Source organism: Nicotiana attenuata, unplaced genomic scaffold (assembly GCF_001879085.1).
Source record: "Nicotiana attenuata strain UT unplaced genomic scaffold, NIATTr2, whole genome shotgun sequence".
NCBI classification, from domain to species: Eukaryota; Viridiplantae; Streptophyta; class Magnoliopsida; order Solanales; family Solanaceae; genus Nicotiana; species Nicotiana attenuata.
In genome coordinates, this window is record NW_017671104.1 from 25,692 (window position 1) to 37,633 (window position 11,942).

Sequence of the window (11,942 nt, forward strand, 5' to 3'; positions counted from 1 at the left end):
AAATTGGAAACACAAAAGCTCCTATCCACTCGATAATATAATCACCCCTTGATTCTGGAGTTTAGACAAGATCAAAAATCAGAAATTCCCTAGCCTTCTCAGCATTTCTATCCCAAATAGAACCCAAAAATATCAAGGAAGCCTTGAAGGATGCAGACTGGATTACGGCAATGCAAGAGGAACTACATCAATTTGAAAGAAACAAGGTATGGCACCTGGTACCTAGACCCTCAGAGAGAACCATCATAGGGACCAGGTGGGTATTGAGGAATAAGCTGGATGAACATGGAAATACTACAAGAAACAAAGCAAGGCTTGTTGTCCAAGGATATAATCAGGAGGAAGGGATCGATTATGATGAGACTTTTTCCCCAGTTGCTCGCATGGAAGCTATTAGGATCCTCATTTCCTTTGCATCACATATGGAATTCACCTTATTCCAAATGGATGTGAAGAGTGCCTTCCTGAATGGTTTAAGGAAGAAGTCTATGTCAAGCAACCTCCAGGCTTTGAATGTCATGTACATCCTGAACATGTATTCAAATTGGATAAGGCACTGTACGGATTGAAGCAGGCCCCTAGAGCCTGGTATGAGAGGCTATCCAAGTTTCTCTTGGAAAATGGTTTTACAAGAGGAGATATTGACAATACATTATTTTTGAAGAAACGGAAGGAACCTACTCATTGTTCAGGTTTATGTGGATGACATCATATTTGGGGCTACATCAGATTCATTATGTGAAGAATTTGCCAAACTCATGGGAAGTGAGTTTGAAATGAGTATGATGGGGGAACTGAACTTCTTTCTGGGTCTTCAAGTGAAGTTGTCCATAAAGGGAACGTGTATCTGTCAGCAGAAATACATCAAAGAACTTCTGAAAAGGTTTGATATGGAATCATCAAAGGTGATCGATACCCCTATTGCTACTGCTACTAAGCTAGACATGGATGATTTTGGATCACCTATAAATCAAACAATGTATCGGGGAATCATTGGATCTTTACTGTATTTTGTGTGGGATTATGTGAAAGGTTTCAATCAAATCCTAAGGAATCTCATCTGAAGGCTGCTAAGAGAATTCTGAGATATCTTAAGGGCACACAGGACCTGGTTCTGTATTATCCTTCAGGTGACAATTTCAACCTTATTAGTTATGCCGATACTGATTATGCAGGTTATCTGGTGGACAGGAAAAACACATCTGGAATGACTCATTTCCTTGGATCATGTCTAATCTCATGGGGTACAAGGAAACAAAACTCAGTGGCTCTCTCAACAGTTGAAGCAGAATATGTTGCAGCTGCCTCGTGCTGTGCTCAGTTACTGTGGATCAAGCAACAATTGGAAGACTTTAGAGTATACATTGATTGTGTACTGCTTCTATGTGACAACACCAGTGCTCTTACCATGGTAAAGAACCCGGTTCAACACAAGAGAACCAAACACATTGATGATAGACACCATTTTCTCAGAGACAATGTGGAAAATGGACTTATTTGTATGAGCTTTTGCTACACGGAAGATCAAATTGCAGATATCTTCACCAAAACTCTGAGCATGGAACACTTTGAGAGAAATAGGGTGGCAGTGGGGTTAATAAACCTAATTGAGAACCTGGTTCTAATCATATGGCTATGAAAGTCATACTCAGGTAAAATTAGCTAAAGTGTTTTTTGACCGGGCCTAACTCACATCTATACCGTTGTAGGTAAACACGCATGATGATTATAGAAGCTAAAGGTACAGTGTTGAACTCCGAAAGAAAGCTGCAAAATCCTTTTACAAAAATAGGTCAGGTCCCTGGTTCCTGTACCACAGGTTAGTAGTAATGTGTTTTTCTCATGCTTTTTTAAAAGATAACAAAATTAATTCAACTGCCACATCATCCGATTTTTCAGAGCCTGTATATCACGTCTTGTCTCTCAAATTCCTTCACTTCCTCTACACGTTACGTATTCCCACAAACCTACCGTCATTTCGAAATTCTTCAGCACCCGTTCCTCTCCCCTCTCATTATTAGCCCTTCCTTCCATAAACCCTCTCACTCCCAGTAGTTCTGAACAATTATCTCCCATTGTATCTCTGTAATTTTTTCCAAAACCCTCTACCACTTCTCTCACAATGGCCAACGAACAATCTTCTCCTTCTCCTACCATCAACACCACTCCCACATCTCCACCTTCCTTAGCATCACCACCAGAAACCCACTCCTCCACTATCCCCGATACCACTGTACCCACACCGGTTTCCTCTTCATCTCCGATCGCCCTTACTCCTCCATCAAACTCTGCCTCACTTCCATGTGTTGCAACTTCCGACTCCCCAAAGTTTAACCCTACTTCTCCTCCTTCTTCTGATCAAACCAAAGAACACTTGGAAAGTGCTACCCCTCAGGCATCAGAGGTCTCTGAGGAAGATCCCGATCAGTACTTGAATCCTCCGTTCTAGACTCCGTGGCTCCCCTGGAGTCACCAGAAACAGAAGCGGTGCAAAATATCATGGCTATCGCTACTGAGAGTCTTACGAATGAAGGAGCCTCCCCTCTGCCTGAGTCTTAGGGGGAAGAAACTCCATTCTTAGGGGATTAAGGGACTACGGTGCTTTTCGAGTCTCCGGTTTATGACAGAGTCATAGAAAAACCTTTTGGGGAACCCGATTCTCCTTCAGCCGAAACAAACCAGGAGCCCATCTTCTATACTAAGCCCTTGGAGTCCATTCCTCCTATTGTGGTACCTTTTATCGAAGATGATGAAGATGACATGGTTCTCAGTGCCCGTTTTAAGATACACAAACCAGCAGTTACTCCTGAGTCTTCTTCCAAGCGGCCCACTACCAGGTTGCAGAAGAAAGAGGCTTTTGAGTTTGCCTTGCAGAAGAGTAAGCAGAGTATTAAGAAAAAGAAAAAGAGGTTGATGAAACAGAGGGAAGTTGTGGCTGACAAAAACATTCCAGTGGTTGAGGTTGATGAAGATGCTGTAGAGGAACCTAGTTCCTTAGTGAAAAGATCTACAAAAGTCCAAAAGTCTGTGGTTGAAGCTTCCAAGGAAGCTGTGGAAAAACAAAGTGGAACATCTGTGAAGAGTGGTGGTAAATCTAAGAAGGTTGTGGTTGAGAAAGATTTGTCTGAAGGTGATACTGTGGCTGTTGCAAGTAGGACAAGGAAGTCTGTTGAAATGGTCTAGAAAATGAAAGTGGGAAATTGTGGGAGGACCTGGTTCAATGAAGACCATACCAAGTGACAATGGACTTGGGCAGGAGAGATTGAGAACTCAGAAAGTCTTGTGGGGTCGCATGTTTGACCCGGAAATATCGGAGATGGCAGGTATGAGGCAAGTTCTGGAGATGGTCTAGCAATAGGGTCATTTGTTTAAAGAAGATGTGCCTAAGGTATATGAAGATGAGGTGCAAAACTTCTATGCAACTCTGTTCACTGTTGAAGGGGACCATATCTGCGTGCTGGTAAATGGAGTTGACATTGTGCTTGACACTTCAGCATTGGGGTCTCCAAGTTCCATGTGAAGGGATGTCCTCAGTCAAGGGTGCTTGTGGAGCTAACTTTAGGAGAGCCATTGTGAAAGAGCAGGCTATCCAGCAGGGGAACAGGTGCATAAGAAGGCACTACTTCCGGTGTATCAGCTTCTCTTTGAACTGGTCAATAAGGTTCTTTTACCTCGTAATGAGAGGAGGTCTATAACTTCCAAGTCTGATCTGGTCTTAATGGAGGCTCTTGATGAGTTCGCACCGATAAATCTACCAGCAATTATGATAGAACACATGCAAAAGGTGGTGAACTTTCAAGATGGCAATCACGGGCTTCCATACGGATTTCTCCACACTTGGGTGTTCCGATTTTATAGGGTACCTTAGGCCAATCCAAAAGTAGGCACCCGCAAGCAAACCTTCTCCAAAACAACTCTAAAAGAGTGTGAGTGTGTAGAAAAGGTTGGGGGAAGCATTTCGACAATTTCTCAGCTGATAAATGCTCAGAATGCTGCTACTGAAGAAATCAGAAGGTTGAAGGCTCAGAATGCCATACTGGAAACTCAGCTCAGTCAAGCTGTTGGGGCACCTGGTTCTGTTAATTCTTCCCGTGAAGAAGTTTCCCGCTTGACTAAGGAGAATGCTGAGCTTAGGCAACAGGTGGAGACCCTGCAAGAGAAACTGCTTGAGGAACAGATGTCTGCAAATACCTGCATGGACCTGGTTCTCAAAACCATTGTTGCCTCCTCCTCCAAGCTTCCTTCTTCTAGTGCCCCCTAGGATCCTCTCAGTGACCAGTTGTCTTATATTTTAATGTTTTGTGGCTGTTGTTTTCTTTTCTTTTCTTTTTGTTTTGTGATGGCATGTTGGATTCCACCGTTACAGCTCCCGTTGAACCAGTCCAATTTAGTCTTTGCCAAATTATTATCAATGAAACAACTCTTCTTTTGCTAGTACACTGCTTGTTTTCCTTTTGCTTCTCTTTTCTATCATGTTGTGTGCACATATGGGGCATGAGTTAGCTGTGTTAGACTTCTTTATGCTTTTTTTCTTGATTGTTCATTTTTAATGATGCCAAAAGCGGGAAGAGTTGGTTAACTTGAAAAATTGAAGCAGGTGATTAAGGGGGAAGCATAGAGTTAGGGGGAACATATGAGGTTACTGGTACTTTATCTGGTTAAGTTAAGCTCTATAAATAGTCATCAATTTTAAAAGTTTGTCATCATAAAAAAGCGGGGAATTGATGGGCTTAAGGTCTCTTAGTCTTATGTTTTGATGATCTAACAAACTTTCTGTATAGAACCAGATAAAGGACCTGATGCATGCCTGGTACAATCATTCAGCAATGGACTCAAGATAATCTGGGCAGTGTGCCTTTGGATTCACAAGAACCAGTTTAGGGACCTGATCCCCTGACAGAAGTACAAGTCAACTCTACAGCTGGAAAGCAACTGCAGAAAGTGACTGCCTGCAACTGTGCACGCTACAGTGCAGCAGTCACTTCCCATTGAAAAGGGACGTGTATCAACCAAGAATAGACATCATCCTTGGGATGTCTTTTGAAGTATAATAACATGGTGTAAGGCAACAAGATATTCACTTGAGCATCTAGTGATATTCTCTCAAGCATTGAAGATCTGATCCAGCATTGAAGTCACAAGTATGTCAAGAACAAGAAGACAACTCCACTAGACCAGTTTCACTATGAGTCTATGTGTGTCCTTAGTTGAGTTGTAATCTTGTTTTTTTTTTGTTCTTCATTTTAACTCCTATCTTGCTTTCTTAGAAGCTTTGTTTTAGGAAACTCAAAATCATAAACCATCTGAGTTTGTGTTGTGACTAGATTTAGTCATAGGTTGAAGTCTTTGTAACTAGTGAGTGACAAAGTGACTTGTGATAGGTGTATTACAAGTTAGAGTGATTGAAGTCTTTGTAATAGAGTCATTACAAAGTGGTTTGTAATAGTGTAGTTACAAGTTAGTGAAGTTAAAATCCTACTAGTGTAGGTCGTGGTTTTTGTCCCCTTGAGTTGGGATTTTTCCACATAAAAATCCTGTGTCTTATTTACATACTGTTTCAGTAGTTAGCACTGAGGGAACTGATATAGGACCAGGTCTCTATACAGTTGGTGGACTCATATAAATTATCAAATTATTACGCAAATATATAGATGGCCCCTTAAACTTGGCCCCAGTTTCCATTTTGACACCTTAACTTAGCGCTTTTCCTATTGAACACTTTAGCTCTATTTTGATCTATACCATTTAAACACAACGCATGACCAGCCAAAGGAGCGTTATGTCCACACATGGTAAGCCCGTGAATGTTATTAATATTTGCTTAGGTGGATATTCCAACGATAAAAAAAAAGCACCCGTTAGACCCACTTTAAAACTCTTGATTTTCCCATTATTTCTCTCAAAAAAGCCCTAATTCCTCTTTCGTCTTCTTCCCCTTTCAAAGTCGCCATTTTTCCCTTCAATTGAAGCTCAGGTGCCCAAGCTTGAATCTTTATCGGATTTCTTCTTCATCTTTCTCATTTATCAGTTCCATGTCACAAAAAGTCAACAACTTCTCACAAATAGAACGGATATTTGCCACTATGGGTTTAATTCGCCACTGACTATATCATGGTCACCTGCAAACCTAGGTCGTCGATTTATGGTTGTAAATTGGTAAGTCGATCGTATTTCTTTTCTTAGACCCTTGAATTTCTTAAAAAAGAAATTTGTTTTTAATTTTTTTGGCCATATTTCTTTTTTAATTTTGTAGGGTCGAGGTGACTGCAAATATTTTAGATGACATGATGGTGAAATGCCCGATCAAGCTAAGAGAATTATACGGGGTCTATTGAAGAGAGTCGAAAGAATTGAGAAAATAATTGCGCGATTGAAGTGGTTATTTGTTGCAGTGGTGGTGCTGTTTTTGTGGATTTGGCTTTGCTGATGCTGGTGGTTTGAAGAACAATGTAGGACTTTTGTAATATGTTTGTGATAATGGTGTTATAGTTGCTGCTATTAGTTCAAGAATAATGAAGTATGTTGGAAGTGGGTATCCACCTAAGTAAATATTAATAACATTCACGCGCTTACCATGTGTGGACATAACGCTCCTTTGGCTGGTCATGTATTGTGTTTAAATGGTATAGTCCAAAATAGAGTTAAAGTGTTCAATAGGAAAAACGCTAAGTTAAGCTGTCAAAATGGAAACTGGAGCCAAGTTTAAGGGGCTGTACACCTATTTGGCCTTAATTATTTGGCTGGATTGTTCGAATTGAAATTATCAATCAATTAATTTTGAAAGTGTTTGACTCTCCACCGTTGACAGCCATTAAGAAGTTCCGAAGCTTTGAATTCAAATTCGAATTTTCAAAAAATATTTTTTGTTTGGATTGGGTTTTATTGCAAACGGTTGAGAATATTCTATAGAGTTTATATCTCGATTTTGAAGGTATTTGGTGAAGATTAGATTAGATTTGGCTGGATTTTCAGATTGAAATTCGAAGAAGAAGCAGAAAAACACACCACATACAAAATATATACAAAAGACATACAACAACAACAACAACAGACAGTAATTTTTCGCAAGTGGGGTCTGAGGAGGGTAAGATGTACGCATCCTTACCCATACCCTTAAAGGGACATACAAAAGACATATTGTATAAAATTTATATAAAAATTGTATTTAAGTAGTATGATATTGTAGTTGTATTTAATTGGGTAAGAATGATGTATGAAAGTTGTAGATAAGTTGTAAATAAGTTGTATACTGTATAATTAGTTGTATGAAATTTATTTTAGTATGTATGTTTGTGTAGATATATCAAATTTTGTTTTAACTTTGTATAAAATTTATTTTTAATTTGTATGTTGCTGTGCCATGTATTATTCTTTTCTTAAAATAGGTAATTATGGCGAAGAGAGAAAAAAGTTGCGTTAGTTATGGCTTAAAATAGGTAACACACAACCGAAAGGAGTCTTATTTAGATGGAAGGACAATTTGAACTTCGTTCCCTTCAATTAAGCCATTTTCCATGTAAAGAATCCCAAATTTATGGCACTAATAATGAATTATGTATAAATTGTAAAAAAAACTTGATTATGACGGGTAATATATAAAATTTGGATACTTTTAGTAAATAAGTTTCAAATAAAAAAAGCCCAAAAGGAAATTGTGGAAGGATGGGCCCATATTTATTAGCCCAAGCAAGATATCCAGTCCATTTCAAAGAAAATCACCGCCCCTCTAATTAACCAATCTCAACCGTCCAATTTAGGTCATTGAATCCTCGACCACTATATAAATTCTCCATCAGCCTCAACCATCAGTCAGCATAGCAAACCAGCATTAGGGTTTTTTTCGTTCTCATTTTCCAGCAAACCCAAAATCTGAATCGAAGAGGTTAAAGTGACGGCGCCGTTGCTGTCCGCCTTGGCTGAACTCTGAAACCAGTCTTGGCCCTCATTTTGTTGTAACACCCCCCAAATCTCTTCCTTTCACTTTTTAGGGTTTTGTTAGTTTTTCTGTAAATTCACATACAGTTAGTTTGTAACAGCATCACATCTGAAACTTTATCAATGGCACCCAAAGCAACTAAAGCGGAGAAGAAGATCGCTTATGACTCAAAGATGTGCCAACTTTTGGATGAGTACACTCAGGTGCTCGTGGCTGCTGCTGACAACGTTGGATCCACTCAGCTCCAAAACATTAGGAAGGGTTTGAGAGGTGACTCCGTTGTTCTCATGGGAAAGAACACTATGATGAAGAGGACTATTCGAGTCCACGCTGAAAAAACCGGCAACAACACCATCCTCAATCTCATCCCCCTCCTTGTTGTAAGTTTTAGTTTTTAACTATGTCTAGTTTGTTTATATTTTAAATCTGTTGAACAATCTTATATTATGGTATCTTAGTGTAAGCATGCTCGGAAGTTTTTTTTTGTTTTCTTATTTTTATTCTGGCGTATCTCTTTTATTTTTTTTTGTTTTTTCTGTACTGTTCACATTCTTATACTTTGCTACTGTTCTTTCACATTCCAGTTAGTTAAATGCCTTGAATAAGCCTATTCCACTCCTATGTTCAATTGCTATATTAGAATCATGATTTGTCCTTCAGCGTATTGGTAGTACTCAAATAGCTCATTAAATGAACTCAACTTATTTTTAATTTTCTAATAGGGTAACGTGGGATTGATCTTCACCAAGGGTGACTTAAAGGAAGTGAGTGAGGAAGTTGCAAAGTACAAGGTAAATTTACTATATTGCTTCCTTTTGTAATCGTCTATGTGGTTGTGTGTTTCATGGAATTCATGTTCATCACACTTGATTGACATTTAAAATGATGAAACTTTGCTTTACGTCATTTGCTTTCTATTTGATTTTGAGAAAATGCATTATATTATGTGTTTTAATGGATTACATTAAATAAATTGGTCATCTTATCATATTGAAGATCATTGTCAAGGGAATCAAATCTTTGTACCTATTCTGTTTACTTTGTCAATTCATCCTAGCCTGATACTACTGGAAAGTGCATACTTATACAAATTGATGAGGACATTTTTAGCACGACAGATTATTGTCAGTTTAACTGATTCGAAGTTTATCTCTATTATAATCCAACCTTAATTGTGGTATATGTTATAGGTTGGAGCACCTGCTCGTGTTGGTTTGGTGGCACCAGTTGATGTTGTTGTCCCTCCTGGCAACACTGGACTGGATCCCTCTCAGACATCTTTCTTTCAGGTCTTTATCTATTACCCCACAGAATCTTGTTTCTCACTTATCCTCTGTATGTTGTTCTTCCTTACGCAACTATATCCTTGTACAGGTGCTCAACATTCCCACCAAGATTAACAAGGGTACTGTTGAAATTATCACCCCTGTGGAGCTCATCAAGAAGGGTGACAAAGTGGGTTCCTCTGAAGCTGCTCTGCTTGCCAAACTTGGAATCAGGCCCTTCTCGTATGGTCTTGTTGTTCTCTCTGTTTATGACAATGGATCTGTCTTCAGTCCTGAGGTTCTTGACCTGACTGAGGATGATCTCATTGAAAAGTTTGCCATGGGAGTTTCTATGGTTACCTCGCTGTCATTGGCCATCTCTTACCCAACTTTGGCTGCTGCACCACACATGTTCACCAATGCCTACAAGAATGTGCTGGCCATTGCTGTTGAGACTGATTATTCTTTCCCTCTGGCCGACAAAGTGAAGGAATACCTGGAGGTTTGTTTTTGATGATTGGTTGAATAATATATATTATTAACAGTTACATTCTCTCAACTGTGTTTGCGGCTGCAGGATCCTAGCAAGTTTGCCGCTGTTGCTGCTGCACCTGTTGCTGCTGCTTCTTCTGGTGCTGCTCCTGCTGCTGCGAAGGAGGAGGAGAAGAAGGATGAACCTGCTGAGGAGTCAGATGATGACATGGGTTTCAGCTTGTTTGATTAAGTCTGTTGTTTGTGATGTTGTCACTTTTTTAATGCCAAAAAGATCTTTATCTCCGTTATGTTTTGAAGTATCTGAACAATATGTTAGTTTCAGTTATTAAGTATTAGTTTGATGATATTGGTTTTGGACCATATGCTGCTTGATCAGTTCCTTGATTCTTATATTAGTAGCACATCTAGTTTATTATTTATTGCTTTTGAATATTATGGTTGCTTATTTGAGTGCTGTTGTTTCTAGAACTGAAACCTTTTGTACCTGCAAGACAATAGATTATGCAATCCCTCTCCTATTCTATGTGACGGGATTTACTGTTTGGGGAGTAAATATTTTTCTCTGTTGACTCTGATATTCTCCAAGCTTGTAAATATGTGGAATCATTAGTTATGGTAACTTGTTAATTGATATGTTTATTTGGTTATTTAGTTAAAAAGTTGTAGATAATCTGCATCTGAATTTGCATAGAAAATGAGGTGTTTTGATCTTTGTACTCTGTACTCCTTGCATAAATTGGAACACAGGGAGTATGGTATTTTATTTCCTCTTCTGCACAAGTTCCTTTTGAAGGTAGGTAAAGTGTTTTCTGAAGAAATTACCAAGTGTCATTATCTATTTCTGGGCTATTATAAATGTGTTTTCCACAAGGCACAGCTCTTTATGTAGTGGCCTGGGCCTAATATATGAAAATCTTTCCTGTTGCTTTTTCCACTTGAATGGATCTTATGATCGACTTTTTACATTCCCTCATTTCCTCTCTATTCTTACTGGGCCGTATCCACTTTCCTTGTTTAAGCCTTCTAAATGTTGATTCAAATAACTAAGACATGTCATGATAGGAATATTTTTTGATAATTCTAAGTCAGATTGACAATTATACCTAAATGTTGATTCAAATAACTAAGACATGTACTTGTCAAATAGAGAAATACTTGATTATAAATAAGACGAAGAAAAATAGCAATAAATTATAATATTTGATTTCTAGAAACACTGAAGGTTACCATCTCTAGAATATCTCATATATAAAGACTCTTCTAATAACATTAGTCAAAACTTGATTCGAAGACTTCGAGCTTGATTTTGAATTTGATGGAGTTGGTCTGATTCAAGAGCCTGAAAACTCGATTTTGAACTCGTATTATCAGTCATGAATGAGATTCAGTTATTACGAATAGAAAATTTGTAGCCACACGCTTTAAATCTTGACCTTGAATTTGTTTCCTGAACTTGATCACAAATTGACGATTGTAGAAGAAAGACTTGGTTCTTCGGAGCTTACTCTACTTTTCATTAGCCTTCTTAATGTACGTGTTCTTGGATTTCTTATCATCTTCTTACATAATTTCTATTCATAGTTGTGAAAAAGAGGAGAAGTGATAAGTATAAACTTTTTTCTCTTTGATTTGTTGGTTAATTTAAGCCACTGACCAATTAGATTGAATCATTGACAAAATCACATTTGATTGGTAAGTTTTATCCTTCCCTTCCCTATAAATATGAATTTATAGGGATGCTAAGTCCTGAATATCAGATTCAGGATACTTAGTCCTGAAGTTTGAGTGTTTTGGCTAACCTTTAAATATATTGTCAATTGTGAATATATTTTAAATAGCATGCTTAAAAGGGCTAATGGTGCACTTCATAGCTCCTTTGAACATACCAGTGGGTTACCAAGAGTTTGCCTCTCTCATACTACCCTCAAAGATCTTGCTATTTCATTGGGATATGAATGCTCTGTCGACAAAACTTACATGTATTTTTTCCCCCCAATTAATTACTCAATAACATTATTCGAGGCTGTAGAATTTTTTGGACTGAGACCTTTTTTCCTAAAAGGCAAATTATAAACTTGATTTTTGAGGGCAGAACAATTTACCTTTTTGAATAGCTTGTTTGAAGTGTATGACAATCTCATCTAAAAGATTTAAACTGGAGGATATATTGTTATTTATTTAATTATATTCTCAACACACTCCTTACGCGCGGGCTCGATTCTGCTTATGCACATGAAAATTCTTTT

General features: G+C 38.3%; 1 protein-coding gene across 1 annotated transcript; it reads left to right on the plus strand.

Moving 5' to 3' along the window:
- The first annotated feature begins 7,796 nt into the window (after nucleotides 1-7,796).
- LOC109205954 (60S acidic ribosomal protein P0) lies at nucleotides 7,797-10,115 on the plus strand. Its single transcript, XM_019368721.1, has 5 exons — nucleotides 7,797-8,316; nucleotides 8,659-8,727; nucleotides 9,127-9,225; nucleotides 9,311-9,703; nucleotides 9,779-10,115. Exons 1-5 carry the CDS (start codon nucleotides 8,059-8,061, stop codon nucleotides 9,923-9,925), a joined length of 966 nt encoding a protein of 321 aa, XP_019224266.1. The 5' UTR covers nucleotides 7,797-8,058; the 3' UTR covers nucleotides 9,926-10,115.
- Nucleotides 10,116-11,942: the final 1,827 nt, after the last annotated feature.

Excerpts from the sequence above, each read along its gene's own strand:
- LOC109205954 (XM_019368721.1), top strand. The coding sequence starts at position 8,059 with ATGGCACCCAAAGCAACTAAAGCGGAGAAGAAGATCGCTTATGACTCA. Across the intron at positions 8,317-8,658 it reads ATCTCATCCCCCTCCTTGTT|GGTAACGTGGGATTGATCTT; the intron begins GTAAGTTTTAGT and ends ATTTTCTAATAG. Across the intron at positions 9,226-9,310 it reads CTCAGACATCTTTCTTTCAG|GTGCTCAACATTCCCACCAA; the intron begins GTCTTTATCTAT and ends ATCCTTGTACAG.